The sequence below is a fragment of the Cladophialophora psammophila genome (genome assembly GCF_000585535.1).
Source record: "Cladophialophora psammophila CBS 110553 chromosome Unknown aczJe-supercont1.16, whole genome shotgun sequence".
NCBI lineage: Eukaryota > Fungi > Ascomycota > Eurotiomycetes > Chaetothyriales > Herpotrichiellaceae > Cladophialophora > Cladophialophora psammophila.
This window is the reverse complement of record NW_006912937.1, coordinates 591,043-602,779: the sequence shown is the minus strand read 5'-3', so window position 1 is coordinate 602,779 and position 11,737 is coordinate 591,043. Positions and strand designations below refer to the sequence as shown.

At 50.6% G+C, this 11,737-nt stretch overlaps 5 protein-coding genes across 5 annotated transcripts; 3 read left to right on the top strand and 2 right to left on the bottom strand.

The window, feature by feature from the left end:
- Positions 1 to 192: 192 nt before the first annotated feature.
- Positions 193 to 744, bottom strand: A1O5_09491 (uncharacterized protein; the record flags this gene model as incomplete). The annotated part of the gene is made up of 1 exon (XM_007750070.1): positions 193 to 744. The coding sequence occupies one exon, from the start codon at positions 742 to 744 to the stop codon at positions 193 to 195; it is 552 nt and encodes a 183-aa protein (XP_007748260.1).
- Positions 745 to 1,156: 412 nt separating this feature from the next.
- A1O5_09490 (uncharacterized protein) lies at positions 1,157 to 3,178 on the bottom strand (the record flags this gene model as incomplete). Its single annotated transcript, XM_007750069.1, has 1 exon — positions 1,157 to 3,178. One exon carries the CDS (start codon positions 3,176 to 3,178, stop codon positions 1,157 to 1,159), a length of 2,022 nt encoding a protein of 673 aa, XP_007748259.1.
- Positions 3,179 to 4,006: 828 nt separating this feature from the next.
- Positions 4,007 to 5,752, top strand: A1O5_09489 (uncharacterized protein; the record flags this gene model as incomplete). The annotated part of the gene is made up of 1 exon (XM_007750068.1): positions 4,007 to 5,752. The coding sequence occupies one exon, from the start codon at positions 4,007 to 4,009 to the stop codon at positions 5,750 to 5,752; it is 1,746 nt and encodes a 581-aa protein (XP_007748258.1).
- Positions 5,753 to 6,704: 952 nt separating this feature from the next.
- Positions 6,705 to 8,650, top strand: A1O5_09488 (argininosuccinate synthase; the record flags this gene model as incomplete). The annotated part of the gene is made up of 11 exons (XM_007750067.1): positions 6,705 to 6,728; positions 6,780 to 6,789; positions 6,846 to 6,884; positions 6,949 to 7,118; positions 7,177 to 7,293; positions 7,342 to 7,756; positions 7,853 to 7,917; positions 8,053 to 8,139; positions 8,201 to 8,228; positions 8,281 to 8,295; positions 8,391 to 8,650. The coding sequence occupies 11 exons, from the start codon at positions 6,705 to 6,707 to the stop codon at positions 8,648 to 8,650; spliced, it is 1,230 nt and encodes a 409-aa protein (XP_007748257.1).
- Positions 8,651 to 10,012: 1,362 nt separating this feature from the next.
- On the top strand, positions 10,013 to 11,258 carry A1O5_09487 (fructose-bisphosphate aldolase 1; the record flags this gene model as incomplete). Its single annotated transcript, XM_007750066.1, has 4 exons — positions 10,013 to 10,120; positions 10,177 to 10,287; positions 10,343 to 10,645; positions 10,698 to 11,258. 4 exons carry the CDS (start codon positions 10,013 to 10,015, stop codon positions 11,256 to 11,258), a joined length of 1,083 nt encoding a protein of 360 aa, XP_007748256.1.
- Positions 11,259 to 11,737: the final 479 nt, after the last annotated feature.

Sequence of the window (11,737 nt, the reverse complement as noted above, 5' to 3'; positions counted from 1 at the left end):
CTGATGTCTAGGGTACCTAGCGAGCTATGTAGGTAGAGGTTCGCTTTAACTCCACCCCCTTGGATTCTCAGAGTACTTAGAGCGGTCCATGTCGTTTCCTTTTACTCTAAAAAGAAGTGGATCAGCAGAACTCCGCACTTCGACCAGAGGTACGAGAAAGAAACGTCCCGTTCAAACGGCGGGTGACTGCCACTAGGAGGTCGCCGTCGTGGTCAGTTGCCTCACTTGCTCCCGTTCTTCGCTGCTCATCCCGGCCTTCTCCAGCACCCAGACGAGAATATCGTTCTTGGCCTCGCAATATTGGTCGACGTCCCTCCATTCTCGCTGGACCAGCTCGAGTTTCGTCCAGCCATAGGCGTCTCGAACAGCGGGGTCGCTGCGACAAATATCCCGCACTCCCAGTTGATTTCTGATCGACTGGCACCTGTCCACGGAAACATAGAGATGCCTCGTTGGGAACGCCCCGAGTTTTCGAAAGGCGTGGCGATCTGGAATCCCCATTTCGCCTTCATAGACATATCCTCCCTTTGACGTCAATGCATCAATGGCCGCCTGCACGTCGGCTCGGCTGCTGATGATAGAGAGGTTGATGACGGGTTTGGCGACCAATCCTGGGACGGACGTGCTTCCCACATGCTCGATGCCCAAGTAATTGACCCCTCTGAGGATTTCCTCCAACTCTTCTTTGATTTGCTGGAACTGGACCGCCCATTCGGGGTTGCATTCTTCTACCACGACCTTCATGGCGGGCCGGATGTCGGACGAGGAAGAAGCAATGCTCCAAGCTGTCGGCATCGAAGTTTGAAATCGGCGTTGTATATGACTTGTCCCGTGAGTCACTCTACACCTCTCCCATGTTACATCGTGTCTCGTATTCGACCTGCAGCAGTATTGGCTCCTGCAACTTTCAGCCCTTGGTTCCCTGGCGTCATAGCTCATTTGTTCAGTTCATTCTACACATTCAACGTCAGTCGATTCGTGTTAGGTATGAAAAGTAGTCTGTTGGACCTGAGCAATTCACCCCTGAGTGTCATCTTACGCTGGCTTCTGCTACAATGTCACCAACACCAGTGGTAAACGCCTGTGTTTACTCCCCAATGAACGAATATTATAGGAACAACACGGATTCGGCCCCATCGAACTGATAACACCAACATCATATCAACTCGATCTTCCTTTCCCCAAGGCTCCCCAACACCCTCACATATTCTCCCGCCTCCATTTTAAAGCCATTCTTCCTAATATCACCTTCGGGTCTACCCACAACAACCTTTCCCTCTTTAGGATCAAACTTGACGCGAAACTCCTCGATCAATGTGCCAGCTTGCGATTCCATCATGCCGTGGACATAGCATTTCCCTAGGTACACGTAGTAGTCGTTGACAGGACGAAGCACGATCGGCATATCCAGCCCTTTGACGATGGCGATGGCGTCCGTTGTTTCGGTCATATCTGGAACAAGGCAGAAGTAGCCGAAGCTAGACACGCAGAACTGTTTGTACTGGAACGTGTCCATGGAATCAATTGCTTCATAGAATTTCGGAAACACATTTTTGTCGTTAGTCTCGGTGTTGTCCTCTGAGGTTGTCTTGGAGGAGAGCCAAGAGCGCCATTCCTGTGCACCAGAAGTGACATAGGAGGGCGAAGCAATGGTGTCTTCGTCTGTAGTGTTGGCAATAAGGGTTGCGTTGTAAGCATCTAGGGCAAATTCGGAGTCGATGTATGTTGGAGAGGGCAGGGCTTTGACGAAATCCTGGGATGTTTGATCCAAAGCTAGTGCATCTTGACGCAGATCTACGATTCCATCAAAGGTTTTCCCGTTTTCGACAACACCGCTGAGATAGACAATGGTGTCCTGCATTATGACTGTGATTGACAGAGCGTACCGCAGCGATTTCCTAGGCTGGTTGGCAGCCTCGAGCATTTTCATCAGGTAACGCTGCTTTTTCTTGGGTATTCTCTCCGCCTTTGGCCGAAAGACTTTGCCCCCGGCACACCATTCGTTATGGGCGAGATACTGTGTCCACGGGTACGACCTCCAGTCCACCACCCAAGAAGGCAGACCTGATTGCTTTCCCTGTTGACAGACTCCAGACCAGTCCAGCACCTCGCGTCCTCCCCTATCCGCCATCCGCACCGCAAAATCGGTGTAGACATCCTCCCAGGGTGTGACGTAGTCCGGCTGAGGTGCCCAATCATTCTCGGCCAAGTCTGTGGCAATATTTCGAATGGCATAAATCTTGTCCCGTGGATCATAGCATTTCAACCGAGTGGCATCGTACATGGCATGTAGTAGGCTAACCTCTCGTGTTTGCGGTGCATGGTTCGCAATCTGCATCGCACGAAGCCGATATTTCTGAATGCTCCGGATGAACATCATATTCGCTTCAAGCTCAACATATGTCTCCGAGGGATTGGTGGAGAGAAACCACTGAGGCCAACGCATCGTGGATCTAGGCTGGAATAGCCATGCCAACGCAAAGATCTGAATCCACGGTATCGCTTCTTTACCGCAAACCACCACCGGGTCAGAGCTCAAAGCGCCTTCTTGCTGGGTCCACACGCGTGTAAACCAGGGTCGGAGGAGAAGTTTTGCGCAGGAGTTGATCAATGACTCCTTCTGTGGATGGGTGTCCAAGACGTCAAGTATATGAGATTTGTTCTGCAAGTAGGGTGTCTCATATCCAGCGTACATCACCGTGGGTGTGTACTCGTCAAGGTATCTTCCAGCGTCCAGCGTCCTGGCATAATCAATCGCGGCTGTGACGTCGTGATCACTAGGGCCTAGCCATATCACGGTCCTGCTGGCATTTTCATAGACTTTGTACATCAGAGTGACTTCCCTAGCCTTCTCTACTGCATTTTCCTGATCTATACAGACGACATCAATCCACAGGTATGTTATATTCGCCGCAGAGCGGAATCTCCTGAGGACCTCATCCGCATTCTTGTAGATCCCAAGCTTAGAGCCTGACATGAGTATGTAGTGACGGGAGCGATTGTCATCGCCGCAGACGTACGAGGTCGCCGTGTATTCAGGCTGCGCGTCTTTGAGGTCATGTACCACAAATTTCCCAACGAGGTTGTCAGTGGGCTCCCCCGGGTTTAATTCGAGAAGTCTGATGAAGTCGCCAGTCTGTGGCAGTGGGACATATGGGGATTCATTGGTCGTGGACATTCTCAGACACAGTCGCTAGGTGGGTGAGCCTGCTCTCGGAGAGGATGTCCAGATCGTGTATGATCAAGGTGCAGAATGTCTTGCACATGGGCAAAACATGAAGACAACCAACAAGCCTGAGGGGAATGAAGCGCTGGAGACAGATGAGTAACAGTGGTTTCTGACCAAGTCTTCTCGGCGTTTCATGTTGCTCAATGACCTCCCAAAACCTACCTCGAACGATAAGGCCACCAATACACTAGGAGAAGTCCATGTTGTCCCTCTGAAAACCCCAGGAACTTAGTGATGGATTTTGTTGAAGTTCTACAGTTTGTTCGGAGTAGGCGTTGAAGCTTGAGTTTGTGCATCTGCATAAGTCTCGAGTAAAATTGGGCCTAGCGGTGGAGGCGGGTACCTGCCGGGCGACCATGGAAAGGGCAGGAGTTCCCGACTTCAACTTGCTCCCCGACTTGAAAGCTTGGGTGCGTGCCGGGGTCCTTCCGACCTAAGGCTTGCAAGGATCTAGGCCCCCTGTGAGCTAGCACCTAGGCACTCCCCTCCACTAATAATAACCAGTCCGACTCCTCCTACCGCTTGCCATTGATTTGTACCTGCCCCGACCCGAAGCACCTACGAAAAAAAAGATAGATACGGAGGAACCCCCCCTTGTCCCGTCCCCCAGATTTGCCTCCTCAATTCACCTTCTCTCAAAGAGCCTTCACCTCGCCTCAGTAGCCCTTTGACCAGCTTTCCTCGTCAACACGACTCCCCCCCGTTTCGTCCTGATGTCGTGATCACACATCATCACAAGCGCCATGGGTTTGACCCCGACATCGGAACACAATCCGGATGCCTGACAAGCCTGCCACCGTCGTCGCGTATGCGGCTGGTGCCTCTCTTGCCGCAATTGCTGCCTTCTATGTCTTTGGGCCGACCTTCTTCATCGACGGCGAGAATTCCTACAATACCAACGATGGCCGCAAACGCACAATCATCGGTCTGTCCAACCCGGCCAACGACTGCTTCATTAATTCGGTCCTCCAGGCCCTCGCTGGACTGGGCGAGCTCCGGCTTTACCTGATCAAGGAATTGCATAGGAGACAGCTTGATGGGCCCGAGATTTATGAATCCGCCCCTCCCGTCCTGCGCAAGGGTGAAAGAGCTGACAGGGTTGTTGGTCTGCAAAAGGGTCCGGTCACTAAGGCGTTGAAGGAGATGCTGGATGCTTTGAATGAGCGTCCCATATACAAGAAGACCATTAGTGCAAGACCCATGATAGAGGCATTGGAGAGGGCGTTCAATACACGCATTAGCCGGAATCAGCAAGATGCGCAGGAATTTCTACAGATTGTCCTCGAGCGGCTCTGCGACGAATACCATGCAGCACAGAGGGCACGCCTTAGGTTTACAAACCCAAGTCAGACCGAACATACCGAAGATACCTCTGCAGATTCCAAGCCATCTCCTACAGCTCGAGCAATGACAGAGGTCACGATAGGAGCTCGCGAGGGATTCCCCTTTGAAGGTCGCATCGAATCCCACATTCAATGCCAGCGCTGCGGCTTCGAGACAAAACCTAGTGTCACAACCTTCGTCTCGTTAACCTTGAATGTTCCTCAGAAGAGCGCTACTTCATTAGACAATTGTTTCGACATGCTTCTCAAAAGTGAAGAAATCGATGATTTTAAATGCGACAAATGCCGGTTGAAGCATGCTCTACAATGGAAGAAAACTAAATTATCGTCAGCCGCGACGGACAAGGACCAGGCAGCGTTGGAGAAAGACCTTGCTCTGATCGAGCAAGCGCTACGAGATGACCCAGAGAAGGCGCCCGAGGGGGTCATCTTGCCTGACACGAGTTTGGCGCCAAAGAGCAAGATCAAAAAAATGACCCGCATCACCGTGTTCCCCAAGGTGATTGCTATTCATTTGTCTCGCTCAGTTTTTGATCCAGGCAGCTATTCGACCAAAAATATGGCCAAGGTGTCATATACGCAAAGATTGCGCTTGGGGGGTTTGTTGAATGAACATTGGTACAAACTCCTGGGAGTGGTATGTCACAAAGGCAGCCATCATAGCGGACACTACGAGTCCTTCCGGAGGAATCATGTGTATGCTCCCTTCGCTACCCCTGATCCGTTCAGTGCATATGCTATCGCTACTCGCTATACTAGCTTGGCTTCGTCAGCCACGCCTAGTCCAACTATCGAGGCCACGCATGGTGATGGCCTAAATGGGTCCGCTGCACCTCCTAATGGGAACTCGACTACATCACTGTCGACAGCCTCCCTATCAACCGGGAACAGCAGACCAAATTCTAACGGCATGGATGGCAAGGATGCACGCCCGTTGACGCAAGAAGACAGTGCCATGTCTCCAGTACAAAGAACGGACACTCACATGTCGAAACAGATTAGAACACAGGACCCAATACCAGGCAAGTTCCGGCGACGGAAAAAATCCAATGATCGGTGGTGGCGCATTTCAGACGATAAAATCAAGGAGGCAAGGCTGTCAGATGTTCTCTCAATGCAGCGTGAGGTCTACCTGCTCTTCTATGAGCTGGAACGACCAGGCGATGATCCTAACGCCTAACTTACTCGCCATTCGTGGGTATGCTCTGGTTTCGTCGACCCCAATTACTACGTTTAAACCCTCGTTATATGCTGGGATATTCGGTGCGATGTGGAAAAAAGGATCTCATAGATGTCGAGACGACACGACTTCGGCTATTGTCATATCGCTAGATCTTGGATAGAGCGGAGCTGAAAAATATCTGCATGTATCCCGATTAATAGCAAACCTCATACTGCAGAAACTGAAGGCATCAACCTCAGTTTGGTGAGAGGCATGGATTTGTCGAGGAATGGAAAACTTATGGTCTCGCTTTCAAGAACCACTGTAGAATGATCGTACACCTCGAATTCAGAATATGCCAATTTCCGTCAGAGAGTGTCGAGCGAGCCATGGGAGACCACGATAGAGCAGACCAGCTACGCAAGGATCTCGTGCCTTTCATCCTGATCACCGCAGAAATCATTTCGGTCCCTGGCGCGTATCAGGATATTTGACCATTCAGCATTGGGATGAGGTTTAAATGAACGTGCTGAGGGTCGGTCTCGCCGTGTCACGGCCCTTTATCAGCAGTCTCGTCTGAGTATATCTCTTTGCATCTCCGGAAAATTGCTCAAGGTCGCTTATCTTTGCCCACAGAGCTGTCAGAGTTTTCTCTTGCCTCAGGAAATTTTTGCTTGCCACGGTTGACGGAGTCTATGGAGGGTAAATGTTTACAGGATTTTCGCGACGCGCACAGCCTGACCTCTTTTGACTTAGTTAGTACCCAACCAAGCTACTAGTGGCCAGACACCGCCTTATCATGTTAAGTCTTGCATATGCGCCACAATCTCAAAAAGTTTCGGTCCTCACGTGGGGTCGAAAGAAAATTTGTGAAATTCTTGCAGGGGTTGTCAATACTAGAATCCCTTGATTACCGCTCTATCGCGCTTGCAGGTGATCCCGTCTCATACTGAAAACACATTCTGACAACATGGCGAAGGGAAAAGTCTGCTTGGTAAGTGACAGTCCAGCAAAAACCACGGGAGCTTTCGCTAACAGTAGCTAGGCCTACAGTGGTATGATTTGAGTCAGAAAGCCCCATTGGAGTGTTATTGCTGACTTAGGGACTCAGGCGGGTTGGACACGAGCTGTATTCTGAAGTGGCTGCTCGGTGAGATCATTATGGCCCGAGAATCTTCGCAATGTAACAAGAAGGACTAATCATTGGGCTATAGAGGATGGCTATGAGGTCGTCTGCTTTCTCGCCAACGTTGGACAAGAAGAGGATTGGGCTGCTGTCGAGAAGAAGGCCCTCACAATTGGCGCAACCAAGATGGTGATTGAGGATTTGCAGAAGGAGTTTGTAGAAGAGTTGTGCTTTAGGGCCGTGCAGTGCAACGCTCAAGTGGGTGCATTCGTTCTTGGCCTGCATCTGGGGCACGGAAACTGATCTGGTCTTACAGTACGAAGGAAGATACCTGCTCGGCACGTCTCTTGCACGTCCGGTGATTGCACGATCTCTCATGCGAGTGGCACAGCGTGAAGGCTGCGACTCCGTCAGCCATGGTGCTACCGCCAAGGTAATCAACTCTGCTGTCTTCATGTCTGGTTGTTTCTAAACTTTCAAGGGCAACGACCAACTTCGCTTCGAGTTCGCCTTCTACGCAATCCAGCCGTCCATCAAGATCATCGCTCCGTGGAGAGACCCCAAATTCTTCAATCGATTTCAGGGCCGGAACGATCTGCTCGACTATGCTGCAGCGAACAATCTACCGGTCACATCGACGAAAGCGAAGCCATGGTCAATGGACGCCAATCTCGCCCACTGCAGCTACGAAGCCGGCATTTTGGAAGACCCGAACCAGGAGCCTCCAAGTGACATGTGGACCATGACCGAAGATCCGCTGAAAGCTCCCAACGAGCCAACCAACATCACCATCAGCTTCGAAAAGGGTGTCCCGACCAAGGTCGTCACGCCACAGGGAACGTTCACAGATTCTGTGCAGCTTTTCAAGGAGCTGAACCGTGTCGGAAAAGTCCATGGTAAGTAAAAGGTTCCCTTTCCTCAGATCAAGTCACGTACTATTTTCCTTTCAAAATGGGTCTGAGCCTTTACTGACATTTGTGTCCGCGACCTAGGTATCGGCAGAATTGACATTGTTGAGAACAGGTTCATCGGTTTGAAGTCTCGCGGATGTTACGACGTAAGTTATCTCCATTGAGCTTTCATTGGTTGATTTGATGGAGATCATATATTTCAACCGGTCTTTCTGGGTTAACTACCAGTCTCTTTCACACGGCAATTATTAGATTTACAGCTTCTAACTCTTCATCCACAGTCCCCAGCTATGACCATTCTTCGCCTCGCGCATCTTGATCTCGAGGGGTTGGTTCTCGATGGACAAGTTAGGGCTCTTCGGGATCAGGTAAGTCCCGCATCGGTCCCTATATTGTCTTTATACGGACAGCTAATGTTTTCATTCTTAGTTTGTCACGCACAACTGGAGTAATTATCGTAAGTCATGACATGCGCCTTTTTAATCGGAAATTACTAACGCTCTCTATAGTCTACAACGGAATGTGTACGTATAAATACCCTCTACACGTGTCCCATCCCATGGATGCTTTGTTCCAGGTTTAAGCCTGTACTAATGTCCCCACCCCCTTTCTACTGCAGATTTCTCACCTGAGCGTACCTTTGTGGAGAATTCCCTGATCTTCAGCCAACAGAACGTGAACGGCGAGGTCCGCTTGAGCTGCTTCAAGGGCAATGCATACGTCCTCGGCCGCACAAGCAGCAGCGAGAAGCTGTATTCCATGGAGGAGGCATCGATGGACTCGTTGGAGAACTTCAGCCCCGAGGACACCACTGGGTTCATCAAGATCCAGACCATCAGACTGAAGAAGTATGCGGACGATTGGGCAGAGCAACAGTGAAGCCTTGCTGCTGGGTCAAGGATTCCCTCTTATGTTTCATGTTTATTATGCCGGGGTTAAATGACTAGAATCATGCAGCTGAATAATGTCAGGATCAAAAGTGCTTCATCGGTATACTATCCGCTTCGATGCCTCGATAATGCTTTGACTTTAACGTTGACTGATCTTGGTGATGGGCTTCCAACCTTGCTACAGCAGCCGGCAGCTCCCAGTGTTCGAACTGAATCTTCTTGGACGCTTTGCTTCCAAGGCGCCTTTTCCATTTCTTATACTCGGTACTCGTCAAGCAACCGGTCTTCTTCTTTCTTCTCCCTTGGATCCACCGTGTGGACTTGGAATGACGCTTGAAGTAGCACGAATGATTCACCACCACCGGCTGCCCAACCAGTGCCCTCTTCATGGGGTCCAAACCGGATTCAAAATAAGTGATTCGCCATTAGATCGAAGGCGCCCCTCATTCACAACCAGTATATTGTTTACCTGTGGCAATAACGGCACTCTGTCATTCATCCTAAACCGTCAATTATATTCTGTATAGCAGCGGCTTCGACGCTATTGAGCAGACTTGAAATATATATTTCGTCAGACTGTGCCAAGTGTGTTGAATCCGGCTCAGTATAGCAACGATCCTGCCGCCAAGCGTGGTTTTTGAATATCCTGGGTAGCCGTGAAGTCATTGTGGGCGGAGTCCCGACGTGCTCCCAAGACATCAACGTAATCTGCCGTTGGTCTGCAAACTGTTTCCTCAAACCTAGAGCTTGAGAATTTCCTCTCTGGTCAGTTGCTTTTTCCACCAGGATGATGCCCAACAGGTCCACTGTCTCATCGTGGGGAAAGAACTTGCCAGTGGGCAGAACATTCCGTAAAGTTCCGCAGGGCAGAAGGATGGAATAGCAAGAAATCCGTGGATGAGAATTAATAGCAAGGAGAGAACCGGGACGAGCGACAGAGTTTGGTTGTGGGGGGTTTTGCGGGAAAGCGAATGAAAAGTGGCTTGGCCGAGGAATTGGAAACAACAGTGGCACGAGCGGGCAGAAAGAAGCTCGATGTCATTGTTGGTTGCCGCAGTCGCGAGTTGCTGCCCCTCATAGCTCGTAGATCGCAACCCGCACACTTTCTCCCCGCCGCCGTTTCGGAAGCCAGCCAGCGGCATTCACCTGGTTCCTCTTCCACAAGCCCAACTCACTTTTTGATTCTCTTCTTTTCTCATATATCTCTCACTCACTCTTACTCCTGGGTTCTGCTGCGGGATACGCTGCCACTGTCCATTCCTAGCTTAGATCCTTCAGAAAGACCTTGCTGCAGTTTCTCCTTACCCCTCCTCAGTCCAACCCCGAAAGCCCCACTCCAGCAGTCGCCAATATGGGTGTCAAGGATATCTTGTCGCGAAAGGAGGGTGTCATCGTCGGTGACGATGTCTTGAATCTCTTCAAATACGCTCAAGAGCACAACTTTGCCATTCCCGCCATTGTAAGCTGCCCCCGCCTCATCTCAAATGGCACGATCACTGACCTCACCTCCTTTAGAACGTGACCTCCTCCTCGACCGTTGTGGCAGCTCTGGAAGCTGCCCGCGATGCGAATGCGCCCATTATTCTCCAGGCTTCTCAAGGGGGTGCTGCATACTTCTGTGGCAAGGTTTGTCGAACATCAGCTGTGGTGCAAAGAACGGCAAACTAAATCTAGATCGCAGGGTGTCAAGAATGACAAGCAACAAGCATCCATTGCTGGTGCAGTGGCTGCAGCTCACTACATCCGCTGTGTCGCCCCCGCATATGGCATCCCTGTTGTTCTACACACCGACCACTGCGCGAAGAAGCTTCTTCCTTGGCTCGATGGCATGATGGACGCGGATGAAGCCTACTTCAAGGAACACGGCGAACCTCTGTTCTCCTCACACATGATTGACTTGTCCGAAGAAGCTGTTGACTGGAACATTGAGACCACGGCCAAATACTTGAAGCGGGCGGCTCCAATGAAGCAATGGCTGGAAATGGTACGTATCCGCCGTGAAGTTGAGAGCAGTTCGGAGACTGATAACAGACTAGGAAATCGGCATCACTGGTGGTGAGGAAGACGGTGTCAACAACGAGGATGTCGACAACAACGCTCTCTACACTCAGCCCGAGGATATCCACCTGATTTACACCACTTTAAAGAAGATCTCTCCCTATTTCTCCATTGCCGCAGGCTTCGGCAACGTTCACGGCGTCTACAAGCCCGGAAACGTCCGTCTTCACCCGGAACTGCTCGACAAGCACCAGAAATACGTCAAGGAGAAGGAATCGACCCCGATGGACAAGCCTGTCTTCCTTGTCTTCCATGGCGGCTCCGGCTCATCCAAGAAGGAATATACAGATGCCATCAGTTATGGCGTGGTCAAAGTGAACCTCGACACCGACTTGCAATACGCCTACCTGACTGGCATCCGTGACTATATGCTGAACAAGAAGGATTACGTCATGAAGCAAGTCGGCAATCCGGACGGTGAGGATAAGCCCAACAAGAAGTATTTCGATCCCCGTGTGTGGGTGCGTGAAGGTGAGAAGACAATGAGTGCTCGTGTGGCAGAGGCTTTGAAGGACTTCAACACTGCTGGCACTCTGTAAAAAGGGGTCGGCGTCAAGAATCGAGAATGCCGCTGAATGGGTTACTGCGCATTCTTGTACTTTTTGGAGAGATGACGCTTCCTTGCCTCCATTGTTATCGAAAACAGAACTGTTTAAGTGAGGAATAGCTCCCCTGTACCCTAGCTTTATCCTACATACCTTCAAATCTGCGGCAAAAAGAAGTATAGTTCTATTCCAACAGGCTCTTGATTTTCACATGTGGGCAGTGAGTGACGACCCAAGTGGTGGCTCCATTCGGCGTTAGCCACCATACGTCACCGAAATTGAATGGCACCCCTTCTCCCTCCAACCACATTCAAGACCTCGCTGTCACATTGAACAAAATGTCCTCGTCAACCATTTCGCTGGATCGACAAGTTGCTCCTTCGCTCGTTTAACGAAGATCGTCGCTCTCTCTTTCTTTTTTTGCTCCACGAAGTGTTCCCACGCCTCTGCCCCCTACATTCTCACCGTAACAC